This window comes from Saccoglossus kowalevskii, chromosome 3, assembly GCF_978046115.1.
Source record: "Saccoglossus kowalevskii chromosome 3, keSacKowa6.1, whole genome shotgun sequence".
Classification (NCBI taxonomy): domain Eukaryota; kingdom Metazoa; phylum Hemichordata; class Enteropneusta; family Harrimaniidae; genus Saccoglossus; species Saccoglossus kowalevskii.
Window position 1 is genome coordinate 26,422,149 of NC_140643.1, and position 15,907 is coordinate 26,438,055.

The 15,907-nt window shown below is 34.8% G+C and overlaps 1 protein-coding gene across 1 annotated transcript; it reads left to right on the forward strand.

Moving 5' to 3' along the window:
• Positions 1 to 768: 768 nt before the first annotated feature.
• On the forward strand, positions 769 to 13,941 carry LOC100377357 (threonine synthase-like 1). The gene is made up of 12 exons (XM_006811553.2): positions 769 to 782; positions 1,109 to 1,259; positions 2,390 to 2,536; positions 4,508 to 5,325; positions 5,428 to 5,498; positions 6,821 to 6,925; positions 7,975 to 8,117; positions 8,727 to 8,852; positions 10,650 to 10,807; positions 11,385 to 11,478; positions 12,798 to 12,888; positions 13,563 to 13,941. The coding sequence occupies exons 1-12, from the start codon at positions 769 to 771 to the stop codon at positions 13,880 to 13,882; spliced, it is 2,238 nt and encodes a 745-aa protein (XP_006811616.2). The 3' UTR covers positions 13,883 to 13,941.
• The last annotated feature ends 1,966 nt before the right edge of the window (positions 13,942 to 15,907 follow it).

Genomic DNA, 15,907 nt, shown 5'->3' on the forward strand with positions numbered 1-15,907 from the left:
CCATATTGAAATTAATCTTCATTTGTTTTTAACAATTGTTAATATTTAAATTAGTGGATATTTCTATAATTGTGAATTTGTTTGAGAGAATAATTTTGAATTATATTTATGTCTTTATTACGGACTTCTATAGTGCATAGATGTTTAACTTCCCATTTCCACATTAATTTGTTTAAAGCGGGGAACGAATATATTGTATGAAACAGGCCAAAATTTTCACTTTCAGGCCGTAAGTTTCAAGAGTTTAAATTTTATAGAAAGTATGTTAAATTCTTTAAAACTAAAAATTAGTATTTCAGCTGATTAAAAGCAACACGAGCCTTTATCTGTGAATCAAATTTTAATTAGAATGGAACTTCACTAGCATATATTCTATTATTTAAATAAATGGTTGGTACGTCATACGTCTATTTCGACAATAACATGTGTGCCATCTAATTCATAATATATCCGAGTCATTTTCTTCGTTTTGAAGGCCCCATCAAACCTTTCAAACAGAGAACGAAAGTAATATTTTAAGATTTTAGTTTCTAAGTAGCAATAAACGTGTCATTCATTTCCAGTTAACTCGCACGGATAACACCGATGTGGTTCCATGAGATCCGATCTATGCATACTACTAGTATTAGACGTTGCTTCCCTTGCTTTCTTACTCCTTCTGGTTATTAAAAACAGCGCTGTAAGTGCTTAAATAGTGTTCGCTAATTTTGTCTGTTCACTTGCTAGTGTTCGTTTACTTCACATAAGTAATCGGTGCCGTTTCCGGTCATGGTTTTACTCATGTATGAGTTTTTCGAAGTTATCACATTTCACTTTTAATGTATGTTATTCTTGAACAACATGCAGATACGGAGATATATCACAAGTTTTGGAAGTTCGATAGATCACCTCGCTGAAAATACCACACTCCAGTCAAGTTGCGTGACGCACTGACGGTCTACGTAAAAATATACGTCTGCTATCTATAGCTGTACATAATATTGATTTGCCAATATAGCTCGATATATTATATACGATAGTAGCTTCCATGATGTATATACAGTGAGTTAATTTTATTCAAACTTCATTGATAACATCTGGAATGTACGTATACAAATGTATATTTCAGGAATGTTTGGTGTCGTTCTGTGGCGTCCAGTTTTGGACTACATGCAAGTCGCAGTTGTCGGACGAAGTTGCAAAGAGTGACATCCCCGACTGCTTCTGTCAGTGCATATACCAGTGTTAACAGATTATTCTGTACAAATTTGAGATATAAGGTAAGTGAATATAAAAATTCATCGTAATAATATATGGTCTCATTCATTGACTTTCTTCTTTGATCACAAAACTAGATGTCCAGGATCGGGGAGGGGGGTGTTGGATGAAAAATGTGTCTTATTAACATAAATTAATAATTCATGAGAAATGATTTTTTTCTAAAACAGAACTAAAATACACTACGATACAGTGAATTCAGCAAAGGCACATACTTTTTAAATGATTTAAGATAATTTTTCCCTAAATATAAAGCAAGTAGTGATGGATTTTGTGCAACTTGTGTCATTTACTGCAGTTTTTAATATTTGTTTGTAAATAACTAAGTACTGTAAAATCATTTATTTTCACTATTTTGATGTTTAGAGCATATTCACTATCTTTTAATTTCACAAATTTGTCAAGGAAACAACAAGTTTTATTGTTATTTTACATGTTCACATAGATTTAATTTAGGGACGACGTCAAAAGATCGATGTCGGATAAGTTTTTTTTCAAACCCCCCCCTACCCCCCCACTGAAACTTAATTGATAAATATTGGTCATGGCGTCAGACTACATTCACCATTAAATACAAATTGATAATCGGACAGTAGTATTTCATAGCAGTTGGTTGTCGGGTGGGTGTAAAAAGATTTTACAAATGCACCTCATTTGACGCACAGATTTACACTCGAACCAAACCATTTTTCTGTTGTTTTTTTTCCTTTTTTGGTTATTTCTGTCCATGATTGGATAGAAAAAAAAACGAACTACAAATACTCCAAGATCTTTTTGACTTCATTAAAAAATAAAATCGTCTTGTAGGATGGAAACTTTTTGAGGTCAAAAACCCCCACCCCCAAACTAAAGGATATAAGTTTTTTATCCGACATCGATCTTTTGACGTCGTTCCTTAGCGGATTCTACTTATCAGCTTATCTACTTATTAATGCATTTACAGTAAATTTTTATAACATGATTTTTCATGAGAGCAAGCATGCAGGTTTTATCTTTAATATGATTCATCAAAGTTACCTAATTAAAATCATCCTGTGAGTTTTTAAACATAATAAAGAGTTCTTGCTACTTAAGCTTTCTTCAATAAATCAATAATGATAAGTACTTATTATTAGTTATTTTATACTTGCAGAGAGATAATAATGTCATACTAATAGGATGTCCTGGCTCAGGCAAGACAACTGTTGGCAAGATTCTATCAACACACTTGGCAATGTCAGTACTTGATTTTGATAATGATATTTTAGAACCATATTGGGAAATGGCCGTAGGAGACAAGGTATGACTAATTTTAATTATTTCAAACAACACTCGGGATAAATCTATCTATAAGATGAGGTATGTACGGGTGTCTCAGAAGCGTACACAGGGTACATAGAAGCCACAGCCCTGACGTGTGCATGATGATCTACATGTACGTTCTGAGGGCACACAAGACAATTTCTCAGTAAGATACACTAGTGACTTTTGGAACACCCATAAATAAATGTCAAATGACAACTTAAATTTTGAATGTGGTCTTTAAATATTAAAATCCATGAACCAAATTCACCACATACAGCCTAGAACCAATTTCATCACACACAGCCTAGAACAGAATTCAATACACACAGCCTAGAACAGAATTCAATACACACAGCCTAGAACCAAATTCATCAAATACAGCCTAGAACCGAATTGATCACATACAGCCTAGAACCGAATTCATCAGTCACAGCTGAGAACCGAATTCATCACATATAGCCTAGAACCGAATTCGTCAAACACAGCCTAGAACCAAATTCATCACACACAGCCTAAAATCAAATTCATCACATACAGCCTGGAACTGAATTCATCACATATAGCCTAGAACCGAATTCATCACACACAGCCTAGAACCTAATTTATCACATATAGCCTAAAACCGAATTCGTCAAACACAGCCTAGAACCAAATTCATCACATACAGCCTAAAACCAAATTCATCACACACAGCCTAAAATCGAATTCATCACATACAGCCTGGAACTGAATTCATCACATATAGCCTAGAACCGAATTCATCACACACAGCCTAGAACCTAATTCATCACACACAGCCTAGAACCGAATTCATCACACACAGCCTAGAACCTAATTCATCAAACACAGCCTAGAACCTAATTTATCACATATAGCCTAAAACCGAATTCGTCAAACACAGCCTAGAACCAAATTCATCACATACAGCCTAAAACCAAATTCATCACACACAGCCTAAAATCGAATTTATCACACACAGCCTAGAACCTAATTCATCACACACAGCCTAGAACCTAATTTATCACACACAGCCTAGAACCGAATTCATCACACACAGCCTAGAACCTAATTCATCACACACAGCCTAGAACCTAATTCATCACACACAGCCTAGAACCTAATTCATCACACACAGCCTAGAACCTAATTCATCACACACAGCCTTGAACCGAATTCATCACACACAGCCTAGAACCGAATTCATCACACACAGCCTAGAACCTAATTCATCACACACAGCCTAGAACCTAATTCATCACACACAGCCTTGAACCTAATTCATCACACACAGCCTAGAACCGAATTCATCACACACAGCCTAGAACCTAATTTATCACATGTAGCCTAGAACCGAATTCGTCAAACACAGCCTAGAACCAAATTCATCACATACAGCCTAAAACCAAATTCATCACACACAGCCTAAAATTGAATTCATCACATACAGCCTGGAACCGAATTCATCACATATAGCCTAGAACCTAATTCATCACACACAGCCTAGAACCTAATTCATCACACACAGCCTAGAACCGAATTCATCACACACAGCCTAGAACCTAATTCATCACACACAGCCTAGAACCGAATTTATCACACACAGCCTAGAACCGAATTTATCACACACAGCCTTGAACCTAATTTATCACACACAGCCTTGAACCTAATTCATCACACACAGCCTTGAACCGAATTCATCACACACAGCCTAGAACCGAATTCATCACACACAGCCTAGAACCGAATTCATCACACACAGCCTAGAACCTAATTTATCACACACAGCCTAGAACCTAATTCATCACACACAGCCTTGAACCGAATTCATCACACACAGCCTAGAACTGAATTCATCACACACAGCCTAGAACCGAATTCATCACACACAGCGTAGAACCTAATTCATCACACACAGCCTAGGCTTTCATTTGCCCACTAATATATATGCTTACCATTTTATTATTAGCTTTCACAAGTTGGCGCAGACAAGTTTCTTCAACTTGAAGGTGATGTCTTGCTACAATTTCAACAACAGAACCATATTATTTCATTAAGTGGATCCAACCCTCTGCACCACACCGCCATGAAACATATTTCAAATTCAGGAATTGTAGTTTTCCTTGATGTGCATATTAATGATATAATAGCGAGGATGGCAGAAATGAAAGTGGATCGGATCGTCGGACAGGGAAAAGGGGTCCACATGGAAGATATATTAAAGTATCGGTTGCAGTTTTATGAAAAGTGGTATGATCTACGTGTAATTTGTGCGAGAAAAGACAGCCCTGAAATTGTCGCTGAAAAAATCATGAAAGGATTGAAGCGTTATCACACTATGAGAAATCATATATCAACTCGGAGCAGTTCTAGTAAATCAGCGACTGTGAACACTGAAGAAGGTCATAAGAATTTTTTGCAGGTAGTCAGAGAAGGTTTAGCTAGCGATGGTGGACTTTACATTCCCCAGACCAACATCCCATATTTACATGCAGATCAGTGGAGTCGTTTGATTGGCTGCTCTTATCAGGAGAAAGCGTTGCGGATTTTAGAGCAGTGGATTCATCCGGAAGATGTTCATCCACAGAAACTGAGATCAATGATCGATAAGGGTTACAAAATGGATAATTTTAATTGTCAGAATGTCATTCCATTGGTTCATCTGCGGAATAATCAATATCTGTTAGAACTGTTTCATGGACCGACTGCATCTTTCAAAGATGCAGCCCTGCAACTCATGCCACAGTTTTTCACAGAAGCTGTTAAGCGGTGTGATAATAACGCAAGGTAGGAGCACTCATCAGTCTGTAATTTAGTTGAAAGATTGATAGAGGTGCGAGACTTGTTCCTTTTTTCACTGCAGTTTTTTGTTACTCATTATTTTCTTAGGTATTTAGTACTGGTGGCAACATCCGGTGATACTGGTAGCGCTGTCTTGGATGGTTTCAGCAAGTACTCCGGTAAATAAATGTTAAGTCTGGTACAGATTCCAGATGGAAGACTAATGAACTGACATTGTGACCTGCCTTTAAAATCAAATAATTTTTGCAGTTTGTGTTTCAATGTTGCAACTTTGTGGTTTGTAATTACTTCTTCAGTGGTTGTCTTCTATATGGCCTTCTGTTGTTGTACTTTGACCATGGAGGACACAGTTTTAATGCTATGAGGTTATTACGAGGATACCGAAAAGTACACACGATGACAGTACAGTGACAGTATCAATCGACATGCAGCGAAGGTTGATGCGACGACGTACACTCTGAGTGAATACTTTGCAATATCCTCGTAATAACATTATTATTATACATCTTTTCCTCCAATGATACATCATGGGAATGTCGAAATCCAAAAAGTTTAGAACAGAATCAGCAAACTTCTTTTGTGTGGAGTCCGGTCAAACCCTGGTGGCAGCCATGTTTGTTTTTATTATTAGAGGATGCTTACGCGAGTAATCATTCCAATTCGCATTTCCTAATATGGTAGGATGAAAATACCCTGTAAAATACCGCAAAATTACGGCACGCTGTAACTTATGGCGTTACGGTGACAGATGTATAATAATAGTATGTAATATAATGTAACAACTGTTAATGTAATTTTGACATTCATAGAATCATTCCAAATCAATCTTTGTCACTATTCACAAAATAAAACCCATCTAATTTTTTCCGCATTTTTATCAAAAATGGGAGGGGGCTTGATGAAATTATTATTACACTGCAAATAATTTCGTGAAAAATATAAATACAAAATAATAGTATGAAATAATTGTTTGGAGATAAACTCCCTAAAAAAGTTTTGATGTTAAAAGATTATTATCTTATAAAAAAAATGAGTAGTTATCAGAATTATAATAATTCTCGACAGTCGTAAGAACCCATCGTATAATTACATCCAAATTTCACCATATGAAATCAAATAGAAGTTTGAGATATTATAAGAACTTTGCACTATAATAATAATAATAATAATAATATGTTTTATTGCACAATAATGAAATAACGAATCAAAATTTTCATGTGTTTTGTGCAAATATTTTTATCTGAATTTTGTGGACAACAGCATCAAATCAAATCATATTATGATCTTTGAGGAAATCTGATCATTTAAAGGTTTAATATCTCAAACCCCCCAATTGCAACCATCTCCATAGAAGGGGTTTAATGATTAACTATATAAAACAATAATTTTATTGAGAGAATATAATTAACATAACATGCTAGCTAAAAATGGGAAAATGTTTTACAGTAACTACAAATCAAATATTTGATTTACAATTCAGGTGACTCTGGCACTTTAGTGATGGTGCTATTTCCTGAAAATGGCGTTAGTTTAGTACAGAAAACACAGATGAGAGCTACACTCGGTGATAATGTACATGTTGTTGGTAAGTTAATTCACTCATACAGCCAATCTGCATTGTCTTAAAGGGCCTTAACAAATCTAGTACACTAACCAACACTTCAGATTGATTGACAAGTCTGTTATGTGTAGATTTTTTAAAGTTTCATGATCATAGACAGGCATTTAGTCTACATTAAACAATAACGATTTTACAAAACTGAAAAGAATGATTTGTATAATTTTTAAAGCAAATAGTAAACAACATCATCACATGTAGTGTTGAAAATCTCCCAAAATGAAAGTGATTCAAATAAACTGACATTGGCAATATTGGAAAAAGTTGACCAGGCTGAGTACTGTAAAATTGGTATTAGAAGCTGCAGCTTCTATTAAAATAGTACAATACAACAGAAGGGATACGGCTTCTATTAGAGCACCTACACATATGAGAAATGGTGAATTTTTGGTTCTCAATTGTTCAAAAAGAATGGGTGCGGCTTCTTTCAGGGATGCGGCTTTTAATGCAGATTTTACGGTACTTACTCTAAATGTACAAGTCCACCATTTCAAATGATTTTGCTAAGCTAAGGCTTGCTTATTTTGGTACCATATTAAATAAAGTAGTTTGAAATTATTTACAATTATAACATTCCTTGTAAGTTGTCAAAATAAAAAGAATATTACATTCGTGTGTGACCCCTATGTGACTCCATGCCTTTATAAAAATCCTACGTGCAGTGTGCAACCAATGAACCAATAAAGAGAGATTGTTAGGACAAGTAGTTGTAGTCACTTCCATGTTTGTGAAAGCTTGTGATGTTACTGATGAATATTATTATCTGCAGTGTCATCCACTTAGAAAATTTACATATAAACATAAATGTAAAAAGTTTAATGTATTGCATAAAAACAAAGTTTATGATATTAAAATGAATGAACTAATGAACGTAAAAAAAAAAACTATTGACTCAAGAAATAGGAGAGGAGATGGATGCATTGAATTGATGGAAGAAATACAGAATATCTGCAGTACCGTTTTGTATTCATTGCTACATTGATTTATTTTTAATTTATGCATAATTTTGTTCACAGGAATTAAAGGTGATTTTGATTTCTGCCAGACATCTATTAAGAGTATTTTTAACAACATTGAATTGTGCAATCAACTGTTAGACCAGTACAACATAAAACTGAGTGCTGCTAACTCCATCAACTGGGGAAGGCTCCTTCCACAGGTAATGTCAAATGTAATAAGTTAACTGATAGACAAATAATGGTCAAGATAAAAGTGCATTGACCAAAACATCTGAAAAGCAAGTTTTTATGAAAATCATATTAAAATAAACCCCAAAAAATTAAATACATAGTCTGTAAATATAATATGTAATTAGTATGTGGTAGTAAGTTTAATCTTCCTTATATAATGGTGCAATTTTTTAGTTATGTGTGTTCTCACAATCTTATGTTCTGCTTATACTTTTACCAGTTTCATATGGTAGCAAAGAAGAGCCATTGAAACTATGTAGATATTTTGAATAGTTACCTAGGACAATGACTACCAAATATATCATATTTATCAGGCAACTATTAAAAATAGATTGACATTTTGGGCAATAGCCCTTTCTTCAGTAGCAAATGAAAAGAAGAAGGGCCATGAAGAGCCTAATATGTTCAGCTGTTTTGGATAGTTACATAGGACAACACTGAATGAAACCAAATAAAAATTTTAGATATGGTGGGAACTTTGCACTATAATAACCGAATTATATTACCGAATATAGTCTACTAAATATCATATTTATCAGGCTTAGCAGCTACTATATATTTTCTACTCTATTGTTTAGGTAGTATATCATGCTTCTGCTTATCTGAATCTTGTTAATGATGACATCATCAAAATGAGTGATCCCATAGATCTGTGTATTCCTACTGGTAACTTCGGTAACATGTTAGCTGCTGTTTATGCAAAGGTAAGAAAACAATTAAGTTAAAAGTGAGTTGAGATATGTACCTGATAAGTGTTTACAACTTTTCGAGTTGTGTCTCCATTAGTCATAGTCTGAAATGGGGACTTATGTTTTGGGTTTAGTGTGTCTGTTTGTGCGTCTGTCAGACATAATTTTTCTGCCAATTTTATTTAAACTAAATATGAACAACATGATGATGTTTTGTTGTGTAATTTGATTCAAAATTTGACCATTTTTGTTTTAATGAATGCTGTTTTAGATTCCTATCTCAAATATATATGCCTTGTTTATCATTATACATGTGTACACTCTGATATGAACTTGTACTGCAAGCATACAGGAACTGTGTAATGTCATAACTTGTACTGCAAGCATACAGGAACTGTGTAATGTCATAACTTGTACTGCAAGCATACAGGAACTGTGTAATGTCATAACTTGTACTGCAAGCATACAGGAACTGTGTAATGTCATAACTTGTACTGCAAGCATACAGGAACTGTGTAATGTCATAACTTGTACTGCAAGCATACAGGAACTGTGTAATGGCATAACTTGTACTGCAAGCATACAGGAACTGTGTTATGTCATAACTTGTACTGCAAGCATACAGGAACTGTGTAATGTCATAACTTGTACTGCAAGCATACAGGAACTGTGTAATGTCATAACTTGTACTGCAAGCATACAGGAACTGTGTAATGTTATAACTTGTACTGCAAGCATACAGGAACTGTGTAATGTCATAACTTGTACTGCAAGCATACAGGAACTGTGTAATGTCATAACTTGTACTGCAAGCATACAGGAACTGTGTAATGTCATAACTTGTACTGCAAGCATACAGGAACTGTGTAATGTCATAACTTGTACTGCAAGCATACAGGAACTGTGTAATGTTATAACTTGTACTGCAAGCATACAGGAACTGTGTAATGTCATAACTTGTACTGCAAGCATACAGGAACTGTGTAATGTCATAACTTGTACTGCAAGCATACAGGAACTGTGTAATGTCATAACTTGTACTGCAAGCATACAGGAACTGTGTAATGTCATAACTTGTACTGCAAGCATACAGGAACTGTGTAATGTCATAACTTGTACTGCAAGCATACAGGAACTGTGTAATGTCATAACTTGTACTGCAAGCATACAGGAACTGTGTAATGTTATAACTTGTACTGCAAGCATACAGGAACTGTGTAATGTCATAACTTGTACTGCAAGCATACAGGAACTGTGTAATGTCATAACTTGTACTGCAAGCATACAGGAACTGTGTAATGTCATAACTTGTACTGCAAGCATACAGGAACTGTGTAATGTCATAACTTGTACTGCAAGCATACAGGAACTGTGTAATGTCATAACTTGTACTGCAAGCATACAGGAACTGTGTAATGTCATAACTTGTACTGCAAGCATACAGGAACTGTGTAATGTCATAACTTGTACTGCAAGCATACAGGAACTGTGTAATGTCATAACTTGTTGAATCATAATTACTACATTCACCCATATACTTACTAAGGTACACCCAATTGATAATATGGTATTTCCTCTCATTATATCACCAACTAATTACTGTATTGTATTCTGTATTCATTAGAAACACCTGATTGAATAAATCCATGATCTATGTGCTAATGAATTTTTCATGAGGGTGGGGTTGCATGGGGATAAATGAATGTCTGCTTTAACTTATATGTTCAGTCCCTCAGTGATCAGTGACCATATATCAGATAAACCACTTTTATGTCCATAAATTATGTATTGTCATTAATTACTCAATGGCAGGCTATGGGAATACCAATTCGAAGACTGATATGTGCTTCAAATAGTAACAATGTCCTGACTGATTTCTTCAAAACTGGTGTGTATGATTTAAGATCAAGAAATTTACAAACTTCAATGTCTCCAGCCATTGATATACTGAAGTCTTCTAACTTAGAAAGGTTAGTGAAATATTTACAAACCTCAACGTCCCCGGCTATATATACACTTGAATAATTTTACCTGCAGGTATGCGAAAAATTTAATGGCTTTTAATTCAACAATGACCTTGTCAGTCGAATTGTTAGCTGTTTAATTTGTGGTTTCTGTTTTTCTCTGTAAGTAATTTATAAATAAGCTATTCAGCCATTTCTTTTACGATACATGTATGAAATGTATGAGACATATGATTTTCTAATTTTTCTTTTATTAGCAAATATTTAAACTTCTTACATGGTTATTTATTTAAATCCACAAAAAAAAGATCTTATAGAAAAAAACAATTTTTTTTTTAGTACAGCAATATAATGTACTGTAGAATACTTTATTTTTGTTTGGAATTCATTTTAGCTATTTTCGCTGAAGAAATAATTAAGTGAAAATAAAATCCAGCAAATATAACTTTTGTTTTTTTTACATTCAACTCGTGAAAAATCAGTGAAAATAAAATCCAAACAAAACAACCAAAAAGTCTTTACAGTATGAAAGTATGTTCAGTTTACATCTGTTTATGCAATGCATAAGTAACTCTGTTCACAGATTTCTCTATTTCATCACCGATGGCGATGGTGATACAGTGAGGAGTTATTATGCACAACTGGAAACAAAAAAATATTTTACAGTTTCAAAGGAGGTAAGAATGTCATCTTTCATTTGTGAAGACAGTTGTTGATACAGAATTGAACAAATTATTCACTATATTTGCTGTATTAGTAATGCATCCACTTACGTTAATAGAGCAGGCGCGGTACACGTAGTTAAAAAATAAAATGAATTCTATATCTAGCTTCAGGAAATAATCCAAAACTTATTTCTAAACTATTTTCCAGACATTTGCACTAGATTACTAGTCTGTAACAAAACCATTTGACCTAAGTATATTATTAGTCCCGGTTCGGACGAAGTCCGAAAACGAGGACTATTATCTCGGACACCCATTGACAGATTTCATTCAAACTTTACATGAAGACAATACATAATGTCTTACATATGCGCATCAAGTTACTTTATGATTGGAGAAAAATGGCTGACTGGCAGCCATTTTGGATGTAAAATTTGCTATTTCTGATACCTAAACATGTCCGCAGCAGTTTCTCGGAGATGACTGGGCCGATTTGGATCAAACTTGGTATGATGATCATACATATTTGGTTATAGGTGCACATCATACTTTTTCTGTGATTCAAACAAATATGGCCATTTTGTTTTTCATGGTACCCATGCTACTTTCTCTTGAATGCCATGAACGTTTCTGTTTAAATTTTATACAAAGATAGTATACAAGGAATAAATGTGCACCAATGTTATTTTTGCGATTCAATTCAATATGGCCGGCCAATGACCAATTTTCATGTAAAAGTGTGAAATCGTAGTTTTTACATGTCCGAAGCTGTTTCTCAGAGATGACTAGGCAGATTTGGTTCAAAGTTGGTATGGTGATCATACAATATTGGGTTATAGGTGCATGTCATATTTTTTTTGTGATTGGAACAAATATGGCCGACTGGTGGCCATTTTGTTTTTCATGGTACACATGCTACTTTCTTTTGAATGCAATGAACGTTTCTCTTTAAATTTTGTACAAAGATAGTATACCAATAGATTCATCAACATGAACATTATTTTTGTAATTTGATTCAATATGACTGCCCAATGTCCAATTCTCGTGTAAAAGCACTAAATCATAATTTTCCACAAATCCATCTCCTATTAATGGTTTCAATCAAATCTCAATGACTTCATCAGCATCAAATTGATATGTCAGATCACAAAATTTGAGACGGGGACTGTGTCATTAACAATGACTTGTTGAGATATTTATTCATTGGAATACTCTAACTCGTTATACAAAATGGCACTTTCATATGGATGCACTGTGGACTGTTATACTTATAGTTAGATCTACAATTTAGGCTCTATTAAATGACAGATTTCCTTCCATATTTTTGTTAGATTCTTAACAAAATTCAGTCTGAATTTATTGCTGATTGGTGTAATGAAGAAGAGTGTGCCACTACTATTAGTAGTGTCTTCAAGGAAGAAGGTAAGGGTCTTTACATGTATGGTTTTATGGGATGGTGTTATGTTTATGACGTACAGCATTTACAAATAAAGTGTCACAAAATTGAAAGTATGTTCCAAGTTTAACCAAGGTAAATGAAATCACTGGTTGCTGGAGAATTTCTCATAGTTGCTGTGCACTAAAATGTCTTCTGAATACTCTGTATACTCACTACCATGTTGTTAAATCCACTAAAAAGCTGTCATCTTATGAACCACAACAAGCAGTGGCTCTGGCCAATTGGTCAAGAAAGATGATAACTTGTCTTGCCTTGGCCTCAGGAACATACAACTTCAAATGATCGGTTTGCATGTGAAGGTAAACCTTACACAAATTTGTAGTAGTATTTCAGTTAAATGTTACAAACTATAAAATATCAGCTGTACTATTAAGAGGCATAATCTCTAAAATGGTCAAAAGAAACATGATGCCCTCTCTTGTCAGCAGAGGGAGCCATATATCTTCTGGTATAAGGTGTATACAAAAATTTATAGAGAGAGGGATTTTATCCATTGAATAAAACCCTGATTTGTGTAGTAAGGGAAAACCTTACACAATTTTTTTTCTGATAGTATTATGGTTGAATTATTAAACAATAAGACCAGTGACCTTTGGCATATCTGCATGATATTTACTTGTATTATTTTTTGACTAAGGTTATTTGATGGATCCACACACTGCAGTTGGTAAAACAGTTGCAGATAGGCACAATAATGAAGATTGTCCAATGGTTATTGCATCAACTGCCCATTATGCCAAGTTTGCTACCGAAGTGTTACAGTGCATAGGATTGGATACACCCTCCGATGACCCCATTAGATTATTCAAACAGCTAGCAGCTCTTAATCCTCGACCAGGAATGCATCAAGAACTGAATAATGCTTTGCACAAACCAGTTCACCACAGTGGTGTAATTGATGGCAACTTGAATGATGTTGTATCTGAAATTATCAGATTTATTAAAATAATTTCTTAAAATGATATTGTATATGTACAATGAACATACCAGTTGAATAAAATTATCTAACAATGTTAGATCTGTAATTTCTATATTGATAAATTCCACAAATATAATAAGCTGGTATATCAAATTGGTGACTTCCTTTATTGTTCCTGTGTTGTCATACCTGGCATTATTGCTTTGCCAGCGTCCTAGTGAGATGCATTGTCGTACATGGGGAAGATTACACAGGGGACCAATCAAACTCTACCAATGTCCTAGTGAGATGCATTGTTGTGCATGGGGAAGATTACACAGGGGACCAATGAAACTCTACCAATGTCGTAGTGAGATGCATTGTCGTACATTGGGAAGATTACACAATGGACCAATGAAACTCTACCAATGTCCTAGTGAGATACATTGTCGTACATGGGGAAGATTACACAGGGGACCAATCGAACTCTACCAATGTCCTTGTGAGATGCATTGTGGTACATGGGGAAGATTACACAGGGATCCAATCAAACTCTACCAATGTCCTAGTGAGATACATTGTTGTACATGAGGAAGATTACACAGGGATCCAATCAAACTCTACCAATGTTCTAGTGAGATGCATTGTCGTACATGAGGAAGATTACACAGGGGACCAATCAAACTCTACCAATGTCCTAGTGAGATACATTGTTGTACATGGGGAAGATTACACAGGGATCCAATCAAACTCAACCAATGTCCTAGTGAGATGCATTGTTGTACATGGGGAAGATTACACAGGGATCCAATCAAACTCTACCAATGTCCTTGTGAGATATATTGTCGTACATGGGGAAGATTACACAGGGATCCTATCAAACTCTACCAATGTCCTAGTGAGATACATTGTCATACATGGGGAAGATTACACAGGGATCCAATCAAACTCTACCAATGTCCTAGTGAGATGCATTGTGGTACATGGAGAAGATTACACAGGGATCCAATCAAACTCTACCAATATCCTTGTGAGATATATTGTCGTACATGGGGAAGATTACACAGGGATCCAATCAAACTCTACCAATGTCCTAGTGAGATACATTGTCGTACATGGGGAAGATTACACAGGGGACCAATCGAACTCTACCAATGTCCTTGTGAGATATATTGTCGTACATGGGGAAGATTACACAGGGATCCAATCAAACTCTACCAATGTCCTAGTGAGATACATTGTGGTACATGGGGAAGATTACACAGGGACCCAATCAAACTCTACCAATGTCCTAGTGAGATGCATTGTCGTACATGGGAAGATTACACAGGGATCCAATCAAACTCTACCAATGTCCTTGTGAGATATATTGTCGTACATGGGGAAGATTACACAGGGATCCAATCAAACTCTACCAATGTCCTAGTGAGATACATTGTTGTACATGGGGAAGATTACACAGGGATCCAATCAAACTCTACCAATGTCCGAGTAAGATGCATTGTCGTACATGGGCCAAGATTACATGTACACAGGGAACCGATCCAATTCCATAGATGTCAAACACAATTTGCCAATGCGTGACAAAAAAAAAAACAATCCAATTTTTAACCTACAGAATAAACAATAGTTACTTCTAATATAAATGAAACAGCCAGACAAACATATTAATCTGTTCAAAGGTTATATTGCTTTTATTTCTGATTATGCAACACTTTCACACATTTCAAAAAATATATATATATATATTTTGTGTTTTAGTTGGAATTTGGATATTAGTAGTCACAGGATTTCAATATGCTATTAAAATTAGAGATATTTTGCATTTGATACAACCAAGTAAACACAAATTTGGTCATAAATCTCGCATAATAATGTGCAAACCAAATTTAGAAATATGTAGTCAACAATGGAAGTTTACAAGTATTTGAAATATTTGCAAAGAAAGAAAGAAAAAACACACATTTGAAAAGAAATCACATAATACACTGTTAAAAGGTTCACACTTGTTACCTTCAATAATATATACATGTATTTAATATTCTTGAGTATGTATGTGTTAAAGCTTTGAAATTACTGATATA

Coding starts and splice junctions, on each gene's coding strand:
- LOC100377357 (XM_006811553.2), top strand. Junction 8,853..10,649: donor TAGCTGCTGTTTATGCAAAG/GTAAGAAAACAA, acceptor ACTCAATGGCAG/GCTATGGGAATACCAATTCG. Junction 11,479..12,797: donor ATTTTACAGTTTCAAAGGAG/GTAAGAATGTCA, acceptor TATTTTTGTTAG/ATTCTTAACAAAATTCAGTC.